Source organism: Pseudoliparis swirei, chromosome 18, assembly GCF_029220125.1.
Source record: "Pseudoliparis swirei isolate HS2019 ecotype Mariana Trench chromosome 18, NWPU_hadal_v1, whole genome shotgun sequence".
In the NCBI taxonomy this organism is placed as follows: Eukaryota; Metazoa; Chordata; class Actinopteri; order Perciformes; family Liparidae; genus Pseudoliparis; species Pseudoliparis swirei.
Genome location: NC_079405.1, coordinates 17,659,659 through 17,672,488, shown reverse-complemented (window position 1 = coordinate 17,672,488; position 12,830 = coordinate 17,659,659). Strand labels below are relative to the sequence as shown.

The 12,830-nt window shown below is 42.4% G+C and overlaps 1 protein-coding gene across 2 annotated transcripts; it reads right to left on the bottom strand.

Annotated features, from left to right (window-relative positions):
- Nucleotides 1-3,549: 3,549 nt before the first annotated feature.
- On the bottom strand, nt 3,550-10,595 carry LOC130208381 (25-hydroxyvitamin D-1 alpha hydroxylase, mitochondrial). Of its 2 annotated transcripts, none has more exons than XM_056437461.1 (9): nt 10,313-10,595; nt 9,123-9,313; nt 8,546-8,736; nt 7,538-7,831; nt 5,932-6,095; nt 5,672-5,838; nt 5,494-5,575; nt 5,135-5,332; nt 3,550-4,690 (listed from the first exon to the last, which is right to left on the bottom strand). In XM_056437461.1, the coding sequence occupies exons 1-9, from the start codon at nt 10,523-10,525 to the stop codon at nt 4,577-4,579; spliced, it is 1,614 nt and encodes a 537-aa protein (XP_056293436.1). In that variant the 5' UTR covers nt 10,526-10,595; the 3' UTR covers nt 3,550-4,576. The 2 variants fall into 2 exon arrangements, with proteins under 2 accessions (XP_056293436.1, XP_056293437.1); XM_056437462.1 differs by having other exon boundaries at nt 7,538-7,738.
- Nucleotides 10,596-12,830: the final 2,235 nt, after the last annotated feature.

Genomic DNA, 12,830 nt, shown 5'->3' with positions numbered 1-12,830 from the left:
GTTTTCAAACGGAAAACGAAAAAACCACGTGATTTCCGTATTCCGTATTTGGAATGAAACGAAAAAACAAACTAACAAAACGTACACGGACCTGGTTAGCTGGATGCTTGGTGAGTAATGCGTTGTTTTGTTTCTCCTGTCTGGTGTTCCAAAGTCCTGGGACTCGGTCTCATCTATTCTCCCCGTCGCATCATCCAGCCTGTCGTTTGCTCGCTTCAATTATTGTTTAATGTCCGTGAGTTGGACCCGTTATCTATCTGTTGTGAAGTCTCGACGTTCATTACCTGCTTTGCCGGCTAGCCTCGGAGCTAACTCGTCATGTCTGGGCCCAGAGAGCCGAGAGGCGTTAAAATCGCCAACATTCTGCGTATTTCACAAAAGCTACGGGGGAGGTCGAGAATTAAAATGTGAAATGTTTTTAAAGTTTGTAAAAGAGTTTTTCGGACAATTGTCACGGGGAAAGAGCTCTTTATCGAGGAAACCCACCCTCAGACGGAATTGACTCACGCGTCCACAGACCGCCCGGTCCGGGGCGCGAACCCTTGTCAGTGAAGGATCCGCGTTACATGCGAGCGCGCTACCGCTGGACCATCATCTCAGGCAATTTCTATGGCATTTTTGATTAATTTATCATTATGAAACGCGTCACGTGACCAAGCCGCCGGTTTGAATCAAAGATATTAAGAATAAATTAAAAGAGTTGACGGGTAAATAATACTTAGAATAAATAAAGAGTAACCCAGATGGTAATAATAATAATAATACTGGGAATTTATACCGATTTTCTAGACACTCAAATGTCGTTGTTAGCTAGATAGTAGCAGGCTAACTACCCACACAGTGCAAACCTGCATCCGTGTTCAATGCATTCAGGAAACTCAAATCAGGCTGAGGAAGCAGCAGCTGGACCAGCAGGCCTTCACATGAGCTCGGACTCGTGGCATTTTGTTCATGACCATGCATTAGCAATGAAACTGAAGGACAGTTTGGGGAATCTGACCTCATTGTCAGCACTTTTGGATTGTGTAAATTACGTGATGTTGAATAAAAAAAACCAAGGCTGTTCCATAAAACCTGAACATATTGCCTAAATATTCTAAATTTCTATCCAAAAAAAATACGTATACTACTTGTTGTACTCAAGGTTGACATTAATTCATTTTGAAACGCATTCAGGAAACTCAAATCAGGTTGAGGGAGCAGCAGCTGGACCATCAGAGCTTCAGGTGAGGTGTTACATTGATTCTGTGTTGTGTATTATTATGGTTGACATTGTTAATATCGCCTACCTGTTTAATGTGAATTATTATGTTAAAACATGCATGTGCAGGCTAGGCTAAGTTTCCTTTGCTCTTTAGGGAACAGTCTGGCCACAGTGACCGTCAGCAACTTCAGCACAAGAAGTTACTGTTTCAGGGAAAGTGGTGTTGTCTGTATCCATGGCTGCATTATTATATAGCCCGACACTCTTTGTTTTGAGTAGGATACAGAATATATACTGTTACTGTATTTTAGCAGAACTTTTCTTATTCATTTCTTATTTATTTGGTGCAGAATACGGTTTTGTATTTAAACTAAGGGTTGATAACAGTAATTTTGTTTAAATCAGTTTAAAGAGACTGAGACTGTACTTCAAGCAACATCAACGGTTTGCACTTGTTTTTTTGTCCAAAGAAAGTACTGGTATTTTTCCAAATATTATGTGACTCAGTAGTTTAATTATTTGTTGTCAGTCCTTGAAGTTCAGGCAGGTTGTGCCTCTAAAGCCCCCTGACTTGCATTTGCATTATATTGATCTGGAAAACGATAACTCATAAAAACACCTTTAGTGAGCTTGCAGTGGATGAACAGCCAGCAGCAACACGGCATCGTTCTTTTGTTGCTATTCTTTGGCGTGCTGGTGGCAGTAATAACTTGTGTAACTATGTGTGATGAAGAGGAGGAGTTGCAAGCAGTTGGATCCTCCACAAGGCAGCCTGGAGGAGAGGCTGCAGAGGGACAACGCTCTTCTCCAGGTAATCAAGAACAACTGTTGTCTTCCAACCACTTCTCCCTCCCTAATGTTCATTCATGAGGTTGCCAACCATGTAGTAGACGGACGCCTTCTGGACGCCATGGGGGAAGCAAGAGCTTTCATTAAGAAATTATGCTGTGGTGATGGAAAATAATAAATAATTAAATATAACTATTGTGTGTATTATTTTACGCAACTATACTAGTCCGCATGTAGCATATTCCAATCTGTTAAAAATGTTCTCCTGAGAGCAACCTGCGTAACATCCGGTTGTACTTTTTATCACGGAGGATGGCAATTTTTTTTATGGAACTTTAAAAAGTAAAAAGGCAGCGCCGTCTATTTCTTCTGCTCGTATTCTCTGCCGACCTCACTAAACTTTAGCGCCGCGCTCTCGTCTTTTAAAATGATGATTCCATGCGAATGCAACATAAACACTGCCTCGCTGCTAGCATGGCACGCTGTCTTCACTTCGAAGATTGCAGAGTGTAACTGGACGCTCAGCTCTGTCACCTCGATGTAATGATCATACGGGGCAAGGTCAGAGGGGGTTCAAGATATTTAGACTATGCAGCGTAGTTTTTGTTTGCAGTTTCTTTTGGATAGATGTTTACAAAAGTTCCTTTCTCAAATCTCTCGCTCTCTCCGGAGACATCTTGTTAGAATATATATAGACACACGCACACATATAATTAAATAAGTCATTAATGCAGCTCAGAATACTATTTAGATCAGACTTAGAAACTGGATCACCATAATCTTTTTTCTCACTTGTCATCTTGGGGTTCTAGATCTCAAAGGAAAAAAATAAGGATAAAACGAGTCATGTGTTATTGTACCAGATGTTGACGTGTTAAGAATAAGTTCACTATTGACAGAAATGCTGGAGAAGCCAGCGAGCCAAGAGAGCCAGCAGACGTGTGGCGAGCGGGGGCCGACGGAGGCCTCCAGGATCACTGGGAAGCTGGCGGTGGAATAACGGACAGAAAAACGTCCTTTTTGTCATTTCCTTCTAAAATGTTTGACTAGTTCATATACACTGCGGGTGGTAACACACAGACCGTCTACTATAATGTCACTTTTAAGAATAGCAGTGAAATATATATGTATGATTTAAGGAAACATTTAACTTATAGGAAGATGCAGTTGAAGCACACCATTCACTAGGAAGCAGATGGCAGAAAAATGTGTTGACACTGTCTATAGTGCATTATTAACATACTCGGTATGTGTTTTAATATGCGCACATGCATTATGATGTATATGATATGATATTCCTTTATTTGTCCCACTTGGGACATTTCAAAAATCACAGCAGCGGTGCACATCAGAGCATCAATAAAAATTAAAAATAAATACTAATACTAAATATACAGGGGGAAAATAAAGTAAAGTGCCGAGTTTGCCAGGATCTCCAGCGATCTACTGCAGTGTGTTGTGCAGCCTGACAGCAGCAGGAAGGAAGGACTTGTGCTGCCTCTCTCTCAGACACCGGGGAGGAATCATGGCAAAGGCTGTGAATACTTATGTACATGTTATGTTTTCGTTCTTTATTTTTAACAGATTTGCAAAAATTTGCAAAAAACAGTTTTCACTTTGTCATTATGGGTTGTTGTGTGTAGAATGTTGAGGAAAATAATGAATTTAATCCATTTTGGAATAAGGCTGTAACATAACAAAATGTGGAAAAAGTGAAGCGCTGTGAATACTTTCCGGATGCACTGTACATAAAAATAAAAAAATAAAAATACTACAGACAAAGCCAGGGTGCAGAGGGGCCAGATTTTAAACAGTGGCATTCCTACACAGGAATAATAAACAGCTGCCTTTTTTACAAAAGAAGGAATCTGTCACTAAAAGTTCTCCAAAAGCACCTTTAAAAATACAATCTGATCAATATTTTGAACATCCTGTCTATAACAGCTGAAGAAACATGTCATGTGCCAATCTGGGACTCTCCTAATACTCAAATCATGGACAGCATACTGTGTATATCAGACTCATATACAGAAACACTAATACAATGAAATATTTACACATCCAGGAAACACAGGAAATGCTGAATATAGTTATGAGTGTAGAAGATTACAGGTCATAATCAAATTTAGAAAGGGTTTAAAATAAAATAAAAAGCTTTACATTCAAACTTGTTGCAAATTCTCTAACAGACAACACGATCTGACGCTAACAGCCTGAAGTCTGAAGCTTGTCTGTTGCAACGTACTGAAGGAGTTGACTGGCTTGCTCTTGGCCCTGTGCAAAAAATTCTTCATGGGGATTTTAGTTGAAAAAACTGCCAGTATTTACATTTGGAGTTACACCGCTCCCAGAGTAAAGCCTCAGTCGTGAGCTGTTACTGTTCATCCCTGATTCAGTTGTCCTTCTCCACACACTAGGTGACAGGTACGGAGGGCTTTGGCCTTTGTCGATTCGAAGGTTGAAGGTCCGCTCTCGCTGTGGCAGCAGGCTCTTGGCTCTTGTGATAACTCTGTCTGCTTGCGCTCTCGACTGCAAAGAGACTCACGTCCTCGTACGTGTAACAGATTAGCACAGGAGAGTCGGTCATCGTTCAATAAACTGGAGGCTAATGACATTTTCAGGAACCAGAAGCGTCCGTGTCATGGGCTTCACAGAAATCCCTTCTGGGTCCGGCTTCACATCGAACTCTATGAGAATCTAGAGTGAACAGAGAAAACAGATTTACTCAAAGGTGACTGAATAAAAAAGAAAAACAAGTGCTCCTCATGTGCTAAAGTGTGTGTTAGTGACTATTAACTGAAATCCCTAGATTAAGTAATCAAATAAATTAACTAGGAATTGTTTTAACACGACGGCTTGAATCCCCTACTTTAAATTTCATTATTCCAAGCAAAAAAGCAAGAGGATTTGTTGGAAAAAAGTTTCTGACAAACTGCATTTCATCGGAAACAAACTTGAGCACTTGTTAATATTCTGTTTTGATTTTCAACATATAATCAAACATTCAATTACTGCTGAATATATGCACTTTTCAGTTTTCATTACAGTAATAAAAAGACAAAAATAGAAAAAAGAGTCTCCCTGGTCCTATCCACAAACTACCTATCTATATCAAAGTATTCTCAAGTCCAGCCAACGCACCCTGCTTAGAGCGAGGTAGAGTTCCAGCTCAGCGATACGACGACCTATGCAGCTGCGTTTTCCCACCCCAAATGGTACAGAGGCATACGGGTGGTGAGCCTGGTCCTTGTTCAACCATCGCTGGGGCTGGAATTCATCTGGGTTTGAAAACACTGCTGGATCCCGCGATGTTGCAAAGTGGCAGAGGGTAATCAGAGTCTGGATGGAAAGAGCTTACAGTCAGATATGTGTCACATTCACACGGATCCCAGTATGACAGACTCCTCGCAGTGTGACCACATGACATGAGACAGATTTGAATCCATCGCAGTTTACGAATGATTTCAAAGTGCACAAAGTCCCATTTTTTGCACACTCACATTTTTAGGGATGAGGTAGCCTCCAACCTGGATGTCTCTTTCTGTAATGACTCTTGCATTGGCAGGAATAACAGGGTACAACCTGAAAAACAAAAGTTCAATAATGTGAGTAACATACAACTTGAGGATTAAAAAATACATGTATTCAGGAAACTAATCAGAATCGTTTGACTTATACCTCAGCACTTCTTTGACTGTGGCCTTCAGGAGAGGCATGCGGGCCACATCCTTTGCTTCCGGGATGCTTCGACCCTCCAGCACGCTCAACACCTCATCCCGGAGCGATGCCTGCACCTCGGGGTGACGGGACAGCTCGTACAACGACCAGGACATGGTGCTGGAGATCTGAAGGGGCAGGGAAGGTGCACGAGAGGTTGATGCATCTGGTAGAACTGACGTCACAATCCAGTGAAGAAGGGGCCATGTGACGTGTCTTACTGTGTCGACTCCTGCAAGAAGCAGCTCTGTGATGTTGCTGTAGACGGTCTTCATGGGCAGACCGGTCCGCGACAGGAAGTAGGTGAGGTAACGGCCCTCCACCTCCTCTCCACGGGCAACCTTCTCTGCTTCGGCCGTCAGACGGTGGTCAATGTGACCTTTCGCTAGAAGCACAGAGATTAGAGGTCATTATGACAGTAAGTAATGCAGAAGGTGAGTGTAACGCCCCCTGAATTAACTCCACCCTCTTCTTAGAAGAGGGCTGTCTATCTGTTTCAGGTCTGGCACGCCTCGAGCACCACCACCTGAGAGACATCACTCAATCAGTGGGCTGGATCTATATATTATAGATCTATATATACTATCAGTCCAGTGCTCTCTCTCTTTTCAACTCCAAGCTGCGAACAGTCGGACATTCTGTGGTCTGGTGCCTGAGTGTCGGCAACCATGTGTCATTTTGGGGGAAGCTGTGAGGGGTTGTCTGTTTTCTCCTGTCTTTTGGCTAGACAGGGAGCTCAGTATTGTTTTTGCTTTTACTACGGTAGTCCAGTGTGACCTTTATGTTCTAGGTAGCGTGGGGCTTTTGGTTTATTGTGTTGGCCTTAGATACCCTGTACCTTTTTGCTTCCATTTTAGTTTTACATTTGTTAATCCTTAAAGCTGTCAATAAATCTCTCCCACCCACGACCTGACGACCACTTTCACCATCTCCGTGTTAGCCCCAACCCCGACTGCCAGGAACCTCGGGGTGACACTAGACAGTCAACTCTCCCTGGCGGCCAACATAACTGCGACGACACGTTCCTGTAGGTACATGCTGCACAACATCAGGAGAATACGGCCTCTTCTTACTCAGAACACAGGGTCTGGTCCAGGCTCTGGTCATTTCACGCCTCGACTACTGCAACTCCCTCCTGGCTGGTCTACCCGCTAAGGCCATCCGACCTCAGCAGCTCATCCAGAATGCAGCAGCTCGACTGGTCTTCAGCCTCCCGAAATTCACCCACACCACTCCGCTCCTCCGCTCTCTTCACTGGTTACCGGTGGCTGCCCGCATCCGCTTCAAAACATTGGTTCTTGCGTACCGTGCTCTGAACGGATCGGGCCCCGTCTACATCGAGAATATGGTCAAGCCTTACATAACATACCAGCTCGTTCACTCCGCTCGGCAACAACCAATCGAATTGTGACTCCATCGCTAATCACTCGACAAAATCAAGACTGTTTGCGGTCCTGGCTCCTCAGAGGAGGAATGAGCTCCCCACTGACATCAGGACCACAGAAAGTCTCTACAACTTCTGCCGAAAACTAAAAAACACATCTTCTCCGACTATACCTTGAATAAAAACTTATTAGCACTTCAGTGGCACTTGAATGGCACTTACTTATGGTATTACTTATGGTATTACTTATAATATTACTTTTGGTATTACTTATGGTATTTTGTAGTTTGGCTTTCTTGTAGAAATGTTAGTTCCTTCATTCTTGTTGTTCTGAGTTTGTACTCATGGTTGAATGCACTGATTGTAAGTCGCTTTGGATAAAAGCATCTGCTAAATGACGTGTAATGTAATGTAAACTTGAATGATTAAGATAATTGACTTACCGAATTCAAACATATAGTCCCAGCACTGACAGAAGATGTTCCAGGGTTTTGGAAACAGCTGGTGCAACCACTTTGGCATGGCCATGGTGAGAAGCGTCATTACAAACATGGTGTTGATCGACTGGATGAAACGCTCTGTCTCTTCTGGGACCACTTCATCCAGGCTACCGATCCTGGATTCAAACAACACTGAGGAAATGCCTGTCAAAGAACGCACAAAAGTAAACGCAGACACGGACAAGGGCTGACAGAAATGTACCGTAATCTCGGCGTTGGCCCGGGCTCCACTCAACACTGCACAGACGACGGCTCTGATTAGGAAATATTCTAGACTAACAATCATTTTGACAATGACAGAGAAAATGTTTGAGAGCTGTGCATGTAACCACAATCATTGGACTGAAACAGGCTTTAGGAAAATAACTGAATGAATGAATGTCACTCTTTGATCTGAAAGGAATAACTGTTGAGGAGCCTAGAGGCTGGGAATGAGGAATACATGTGGCTTATTTTTAGAGAATAAGATACAGTGTTAAAGGTTAAACTACTCAAAGGCTGTGTATTAAAGTAAATTAGCTCAATCTTGACAAAATGTAACATGAAATACTATATAAAGTCATTTATTAGTGACGATATTTATATAACATATAACATAACACCCTGAAATAGGCAATTCAGCTTCTCCTGGTTATATTTTTAAATGCAGGACTCTTACTTATACAATTTTGAATTTTGTATTTGCAGAAATGGTACTTTGACTTGCTGAAAGGATCTGCATACTTGTTTTTATCACTGGAAAGGTGAGATAAAGGTTACTTGTTGTTGATACATGATGGAAATGTTGAAACTCTACGCTCTGGCAGGGATCTACATTGAAACAAATGTCAGTTTTATCACAAAATCCAGCTTCCTTCCTGTATCTGTCCCTAATTACTATTATTTACATGGTGTAGTACAGGGTGTAGTGATGCATTATGTTGTCATGCCTCAGACACATAAAAATATTACCTTCAAGACCAAAGCGATAGAACTCGCTGCCGATATCATAGACGAGGCCATGAGAGCGTCTGCGAAGGTGAAGTTTGGCAATGAGATCACTGACCACGGCGTTGAGGGTTTTATCGTAAGCGTCGACTGCTTTAGGTCGCAGCATATGCTTCCCCAGGAGACTCCTCACCGACTGCCACTCCTCCCCCTCACTAGGAACACACAGTCAAATTGAACAAAGGCTCATGTTCGTGGAGCATGTGCATACACAATTCAGCTGCACTAAATCAGGGTTTCAAGATTAGTTAACTGCTGAATTACAAAGGGTTTGTCCACATTATTTCATTCATAATCAGGAAAAAAAACGATTTGTAAAACAGCCGGAGGGTAAATAATTTAAAGTCTTGTAAGTTCTGTTTTACTGTTTTACTTGATCACTGTGTCTTATCTTTATTTGATTGTCTTTGTCTTCAGTTCTTAGTTACTTTCTTACATCATTCAGTGATATTATATGTTTTACCATCGTTCAAGTTTACATTTAGCCGGACCCTATCTTGTGATTCGGGTTTTCCAACAAGAGAGAAGAGGAAGTACTCACGATGTCAGGAGTCCATAGTGGTGTCCTCTGAGCTTCCTGTAGTCCTTCCAAGAGGAAAGGTCAGAGCGCATGGGGTGCTGGCCCTCCTGCCTCAGAACCTGCTCAATGAGCACCGGATCAGCCACATGAACTGTCAGGATGGGGCCGAAGCTGGCCTTCCACATGGGCCCATACCGCCGCACTCCTTCCAGCTGGGACATGAGATAGAAGAGAGACCTTGTGAAAATCACGCTGGCTACGAGGCTTTGGATGCACTGTCCTCGAGTTTGAAACCAAGTGTAGAACGGAAGATGCATTTAGGCTTTCCTCATCCAATAATGATAAGATCTTTTTTTCTGAACTTACATACACGACCGTTCAAAAGTTTAGGGTCACTGAGAAATGTCTTTATTTTTCAAAGAAAAGCACTGTTTTTTCAATAAAGATAACTAATTAATCAAAAATACACTCTATACATTGTTAATGTGGTAAATTAATATTCAAGGTGGAAGTGTCTGGTTTCTAATGAAATATCTCCATAGGTGTATAGAGGCCCATTTCCATCAACGATCACTCCAGTGTTCTAATGGTACATTGTGTTTGCTAATCGCCTTAGAAGACTAATATCTGATTAGAAAACCCTTGTGCAATTATGCTAGCACAGCTAAAAACAGTTATGCTGGTGATATAAGCTATACAACTGGCCTTCCTTTGAGCTTGAAGTTTGAAGAACAAAATTAATACTTCAAATATTAATCATTATTTGGAAGACACGAAATTGTCGGGGTGACCCCAAACTTTTGAACAGTAGTGTAACTTGGAAGGCATGGTTTGATCAGTCAAATAGTGTTCTTGACATGCTGATAACTCCTGGCTAAATTAACTGAACAGACCATAACGTTTTAAAAGGGATCTCTTTAGATTTAGATTAAAGCCCCCCTCCACTCAACAGTATGTTTCACTTTACTTTGAGCTTGATCAGAATTGTGTATATGCAGGGTGTGAAGCTGAAAGGCTAATGTCCCATATATCTGTGCAAGGGGGAAAGTGTATTTGTGTTATAAGTATTTTTCCAACAATTTTTTGCACTCATTCATTATTTTTATTTGTGTAATAACTTAGCCCTATGTTGCAGCCTATACTAAATGTATTCATATTACAAGAAAGTATTATAACTATTAGTATGTCCCTATTGAACAATACAATTATACCTGCAGCTCGTGCAACCGTGACAGCCCGCGTCTAGCGAACAAGTCCCAGGCGAAGCTGGCGACCGACGGTCCAGGCATGTCGTCCAGGGTCCTCAGTGGCTGCGGCTTGGCGGACGCGCGCTCAGCCCACCTCTCCATCCACTTCACAAGGTGCAAGGCGCTCCGGCCGGAGACTCTGAGAGCTTGTTGCAGCATCCTTCTCACAGTGATCATGAAGAGATGGCCGGACGCGGCTTTTTGGGCTGTCGGTGCTCATTTTGTTCCCCCCGGTTGGAGGCAGTATTTATAACGAGCGACCTGCTCCTCGAACCCGCGGAGATAAAGCTGCATTTGTGTTGTTGTATCTGGGCCAATCATTGGTGTTTATGCGGCACAGGTCCCGCCCCCGCCTGGATGAGACTTTGTAGGCGTGAGCTGACAGAGAGGTGTGTCCAATCAGAGAGCTGAGCTCAGACCATCCCAGAGACGGCGCACGTGGAGGTCCTGGATAAATAATACAGGATTTCTCTGTAAAATCGCGGCTGAGGCTTATCTCAACACCCCCCCCCCCCACACCACCATCTCCCTGCAGCACTTTGCTCTCTGGTAGTCCAGCTGACTGACATGTTTCAAGTGATCACGCATATGGGGAAATTAGGTATTGTGTGCTTAGTGCAGACCTAACCCTCACCTCAAGGACACTGCTGGTAGGCTATGGATCCTATTGATTCAGGCAGGCAAAATCCTTAAGCTGAAACAAATGAATCAATAACTCCCCCATCCCCCCAGTCAAAATGCCCTCACAAAGACTGGGACATTATTTTAAGCTTAACCTGAAGAAATACGCAGGGACAGCTTGTGTACTATTTTTAAGACCTAGGGGGCTTTGTTTACCCAGCTATGACTAATTATTTTTGCAGACTTGGGGGTTTCTAGCAAGAGAGAAAATCTTGACCTGATTTCATTGGAACTGGAATTTGTCCAAAGCTCCCAGAATCGGTTGTGACATTTGCTCCCCATATTTGGTTTGTTCTAGGATCAATCAGTTTCACAGAAACACTAAGGCTTGATTGGCAAGCTCAGCGGGATGCATAAATCAGATCTCTACATAAAATGTAAACTTGCCTGACTTTCTTTTCCACTCTGGTAGTTAAACTTTTATAATGTTTGCAGGATAATCTTGTTGCATCCTCTTGTCATCCTACACTGTAAGATGCATACAAAAACATGACAAAATCAATTATATTAATTCATAATTTTGAAAAGAACTACAAGAAGAAAGTGCCACACATAAGGCTAAAAATAGAAGTTTTAGATTTGATGTGTTACAGTAAGTTATTCAAACCAAAGTCTTACATGAAAAAAAATCAATTCAGCAAATAGGCAAAGATGATCAGAGTGTTTACTATATTGAGGCATAAATATGGCTTTAAATAAACTGGGTAGTGTTAATATTAATCAGAATTATTGAATTGGACTGTCATGTCCCAGTCCCTTCAAACCTCAGAATAAACAGCACGTAGCAGGTGAAGTATGTGCCGATACGTGTCATGTCTGGCTGTCGAAGGTTACCACTCCGCCTCACCCAAAGCAACACACACACACACACACATCATGTTGTTACAATGAGAGAGGGGGACGAGGGCCCCCCTGCTGTGAGAAAGAAGCAGACGAGCAGATCCGAGGTCAGGACGACGTCACGGAATGTGGGGGCTGGAAGAGCCGGACTTGGAAAGGCAGAGTCGTTTTGGGTTTTGACATGTGCTGACCGAGAAGGACTCCCGCTGTTATTGCAATCGCATCGAGCTTGTATTTTACATGTGTGATCAGAGAATAAATCCTCCCGTTGGAAAGGAGAGAACGAGAGAAGGTCGTTGGCTGAATTATTACTTTACCAGACATCCAATTTTGGAAATACGTTACAGGAGTTAAAATGAAATATATATTTATTACCCATCAATGTGTCATGTATTATGGTCTTAGATATGACATGAATATTTCAGAAATATGTCCACATCAACTGTAAAAATGAGACTCAGTATTATGAGCATAATCCAAAATACGTACCGACAATTGGGTTCAACATTTTTTGTAATATTGCAATCACACGATTGCAGCTTGAAGAAGACTTAAATCAGGCTTGGCACATGAAAATGAGCCTAGCAGCTTTCTACGGTTGTTAAATAAATAAATAATTGAATGTCTATCCTTCTAATGAAGTGCAGTATCCAGCAGCGTTAACAGGCCTGTACAGTTATGACTTAGTCATAGATTGCGTGGAATTTTGGTGAGTGAGACGTTCCATTATCCATACCGCTTATCCTCATTGGGGTCGCGGGGCGCTGGAGCCGATCCCAGCTGACATGAGACCGTGAGTGAGACCGTGAAACATTAATTCCATACGCAACATCACATGTCGAGTCAGCATGATGCTGAGTGACGTGAAATATGATCTTTAGAATTGTAGTGGCTAGTGTGTAAGGGATCCAGTGCAGAACACTTTGGGTCTGTGTTTTGGAGACATGTGCTGGCATTCTAC

Coding starts and splice junctions, on each gene's coding strand:
- LOC130208381 (XM_056437461.1), bottom strand. CDS start 10,525: ATGATCACTGTGAGAAGGATGCTGCAACAAGCTCTCAGAGTCTCCGGC. Junction 5,576..5,671: donor ACAGTCAAAGAAGTGCTGAG/GTATAAGTCAAA, acceptor TTTGTTTTTCAG/GTTGTACCCTGTTATTCCTG. Junction 5,333..5,493: donor GCTACCTCATCCCTAAAAAT/GTGAGTGTGCAA, acceptor CTTTCCATCCAG/ACTCTGATTACCCTCTGCCA.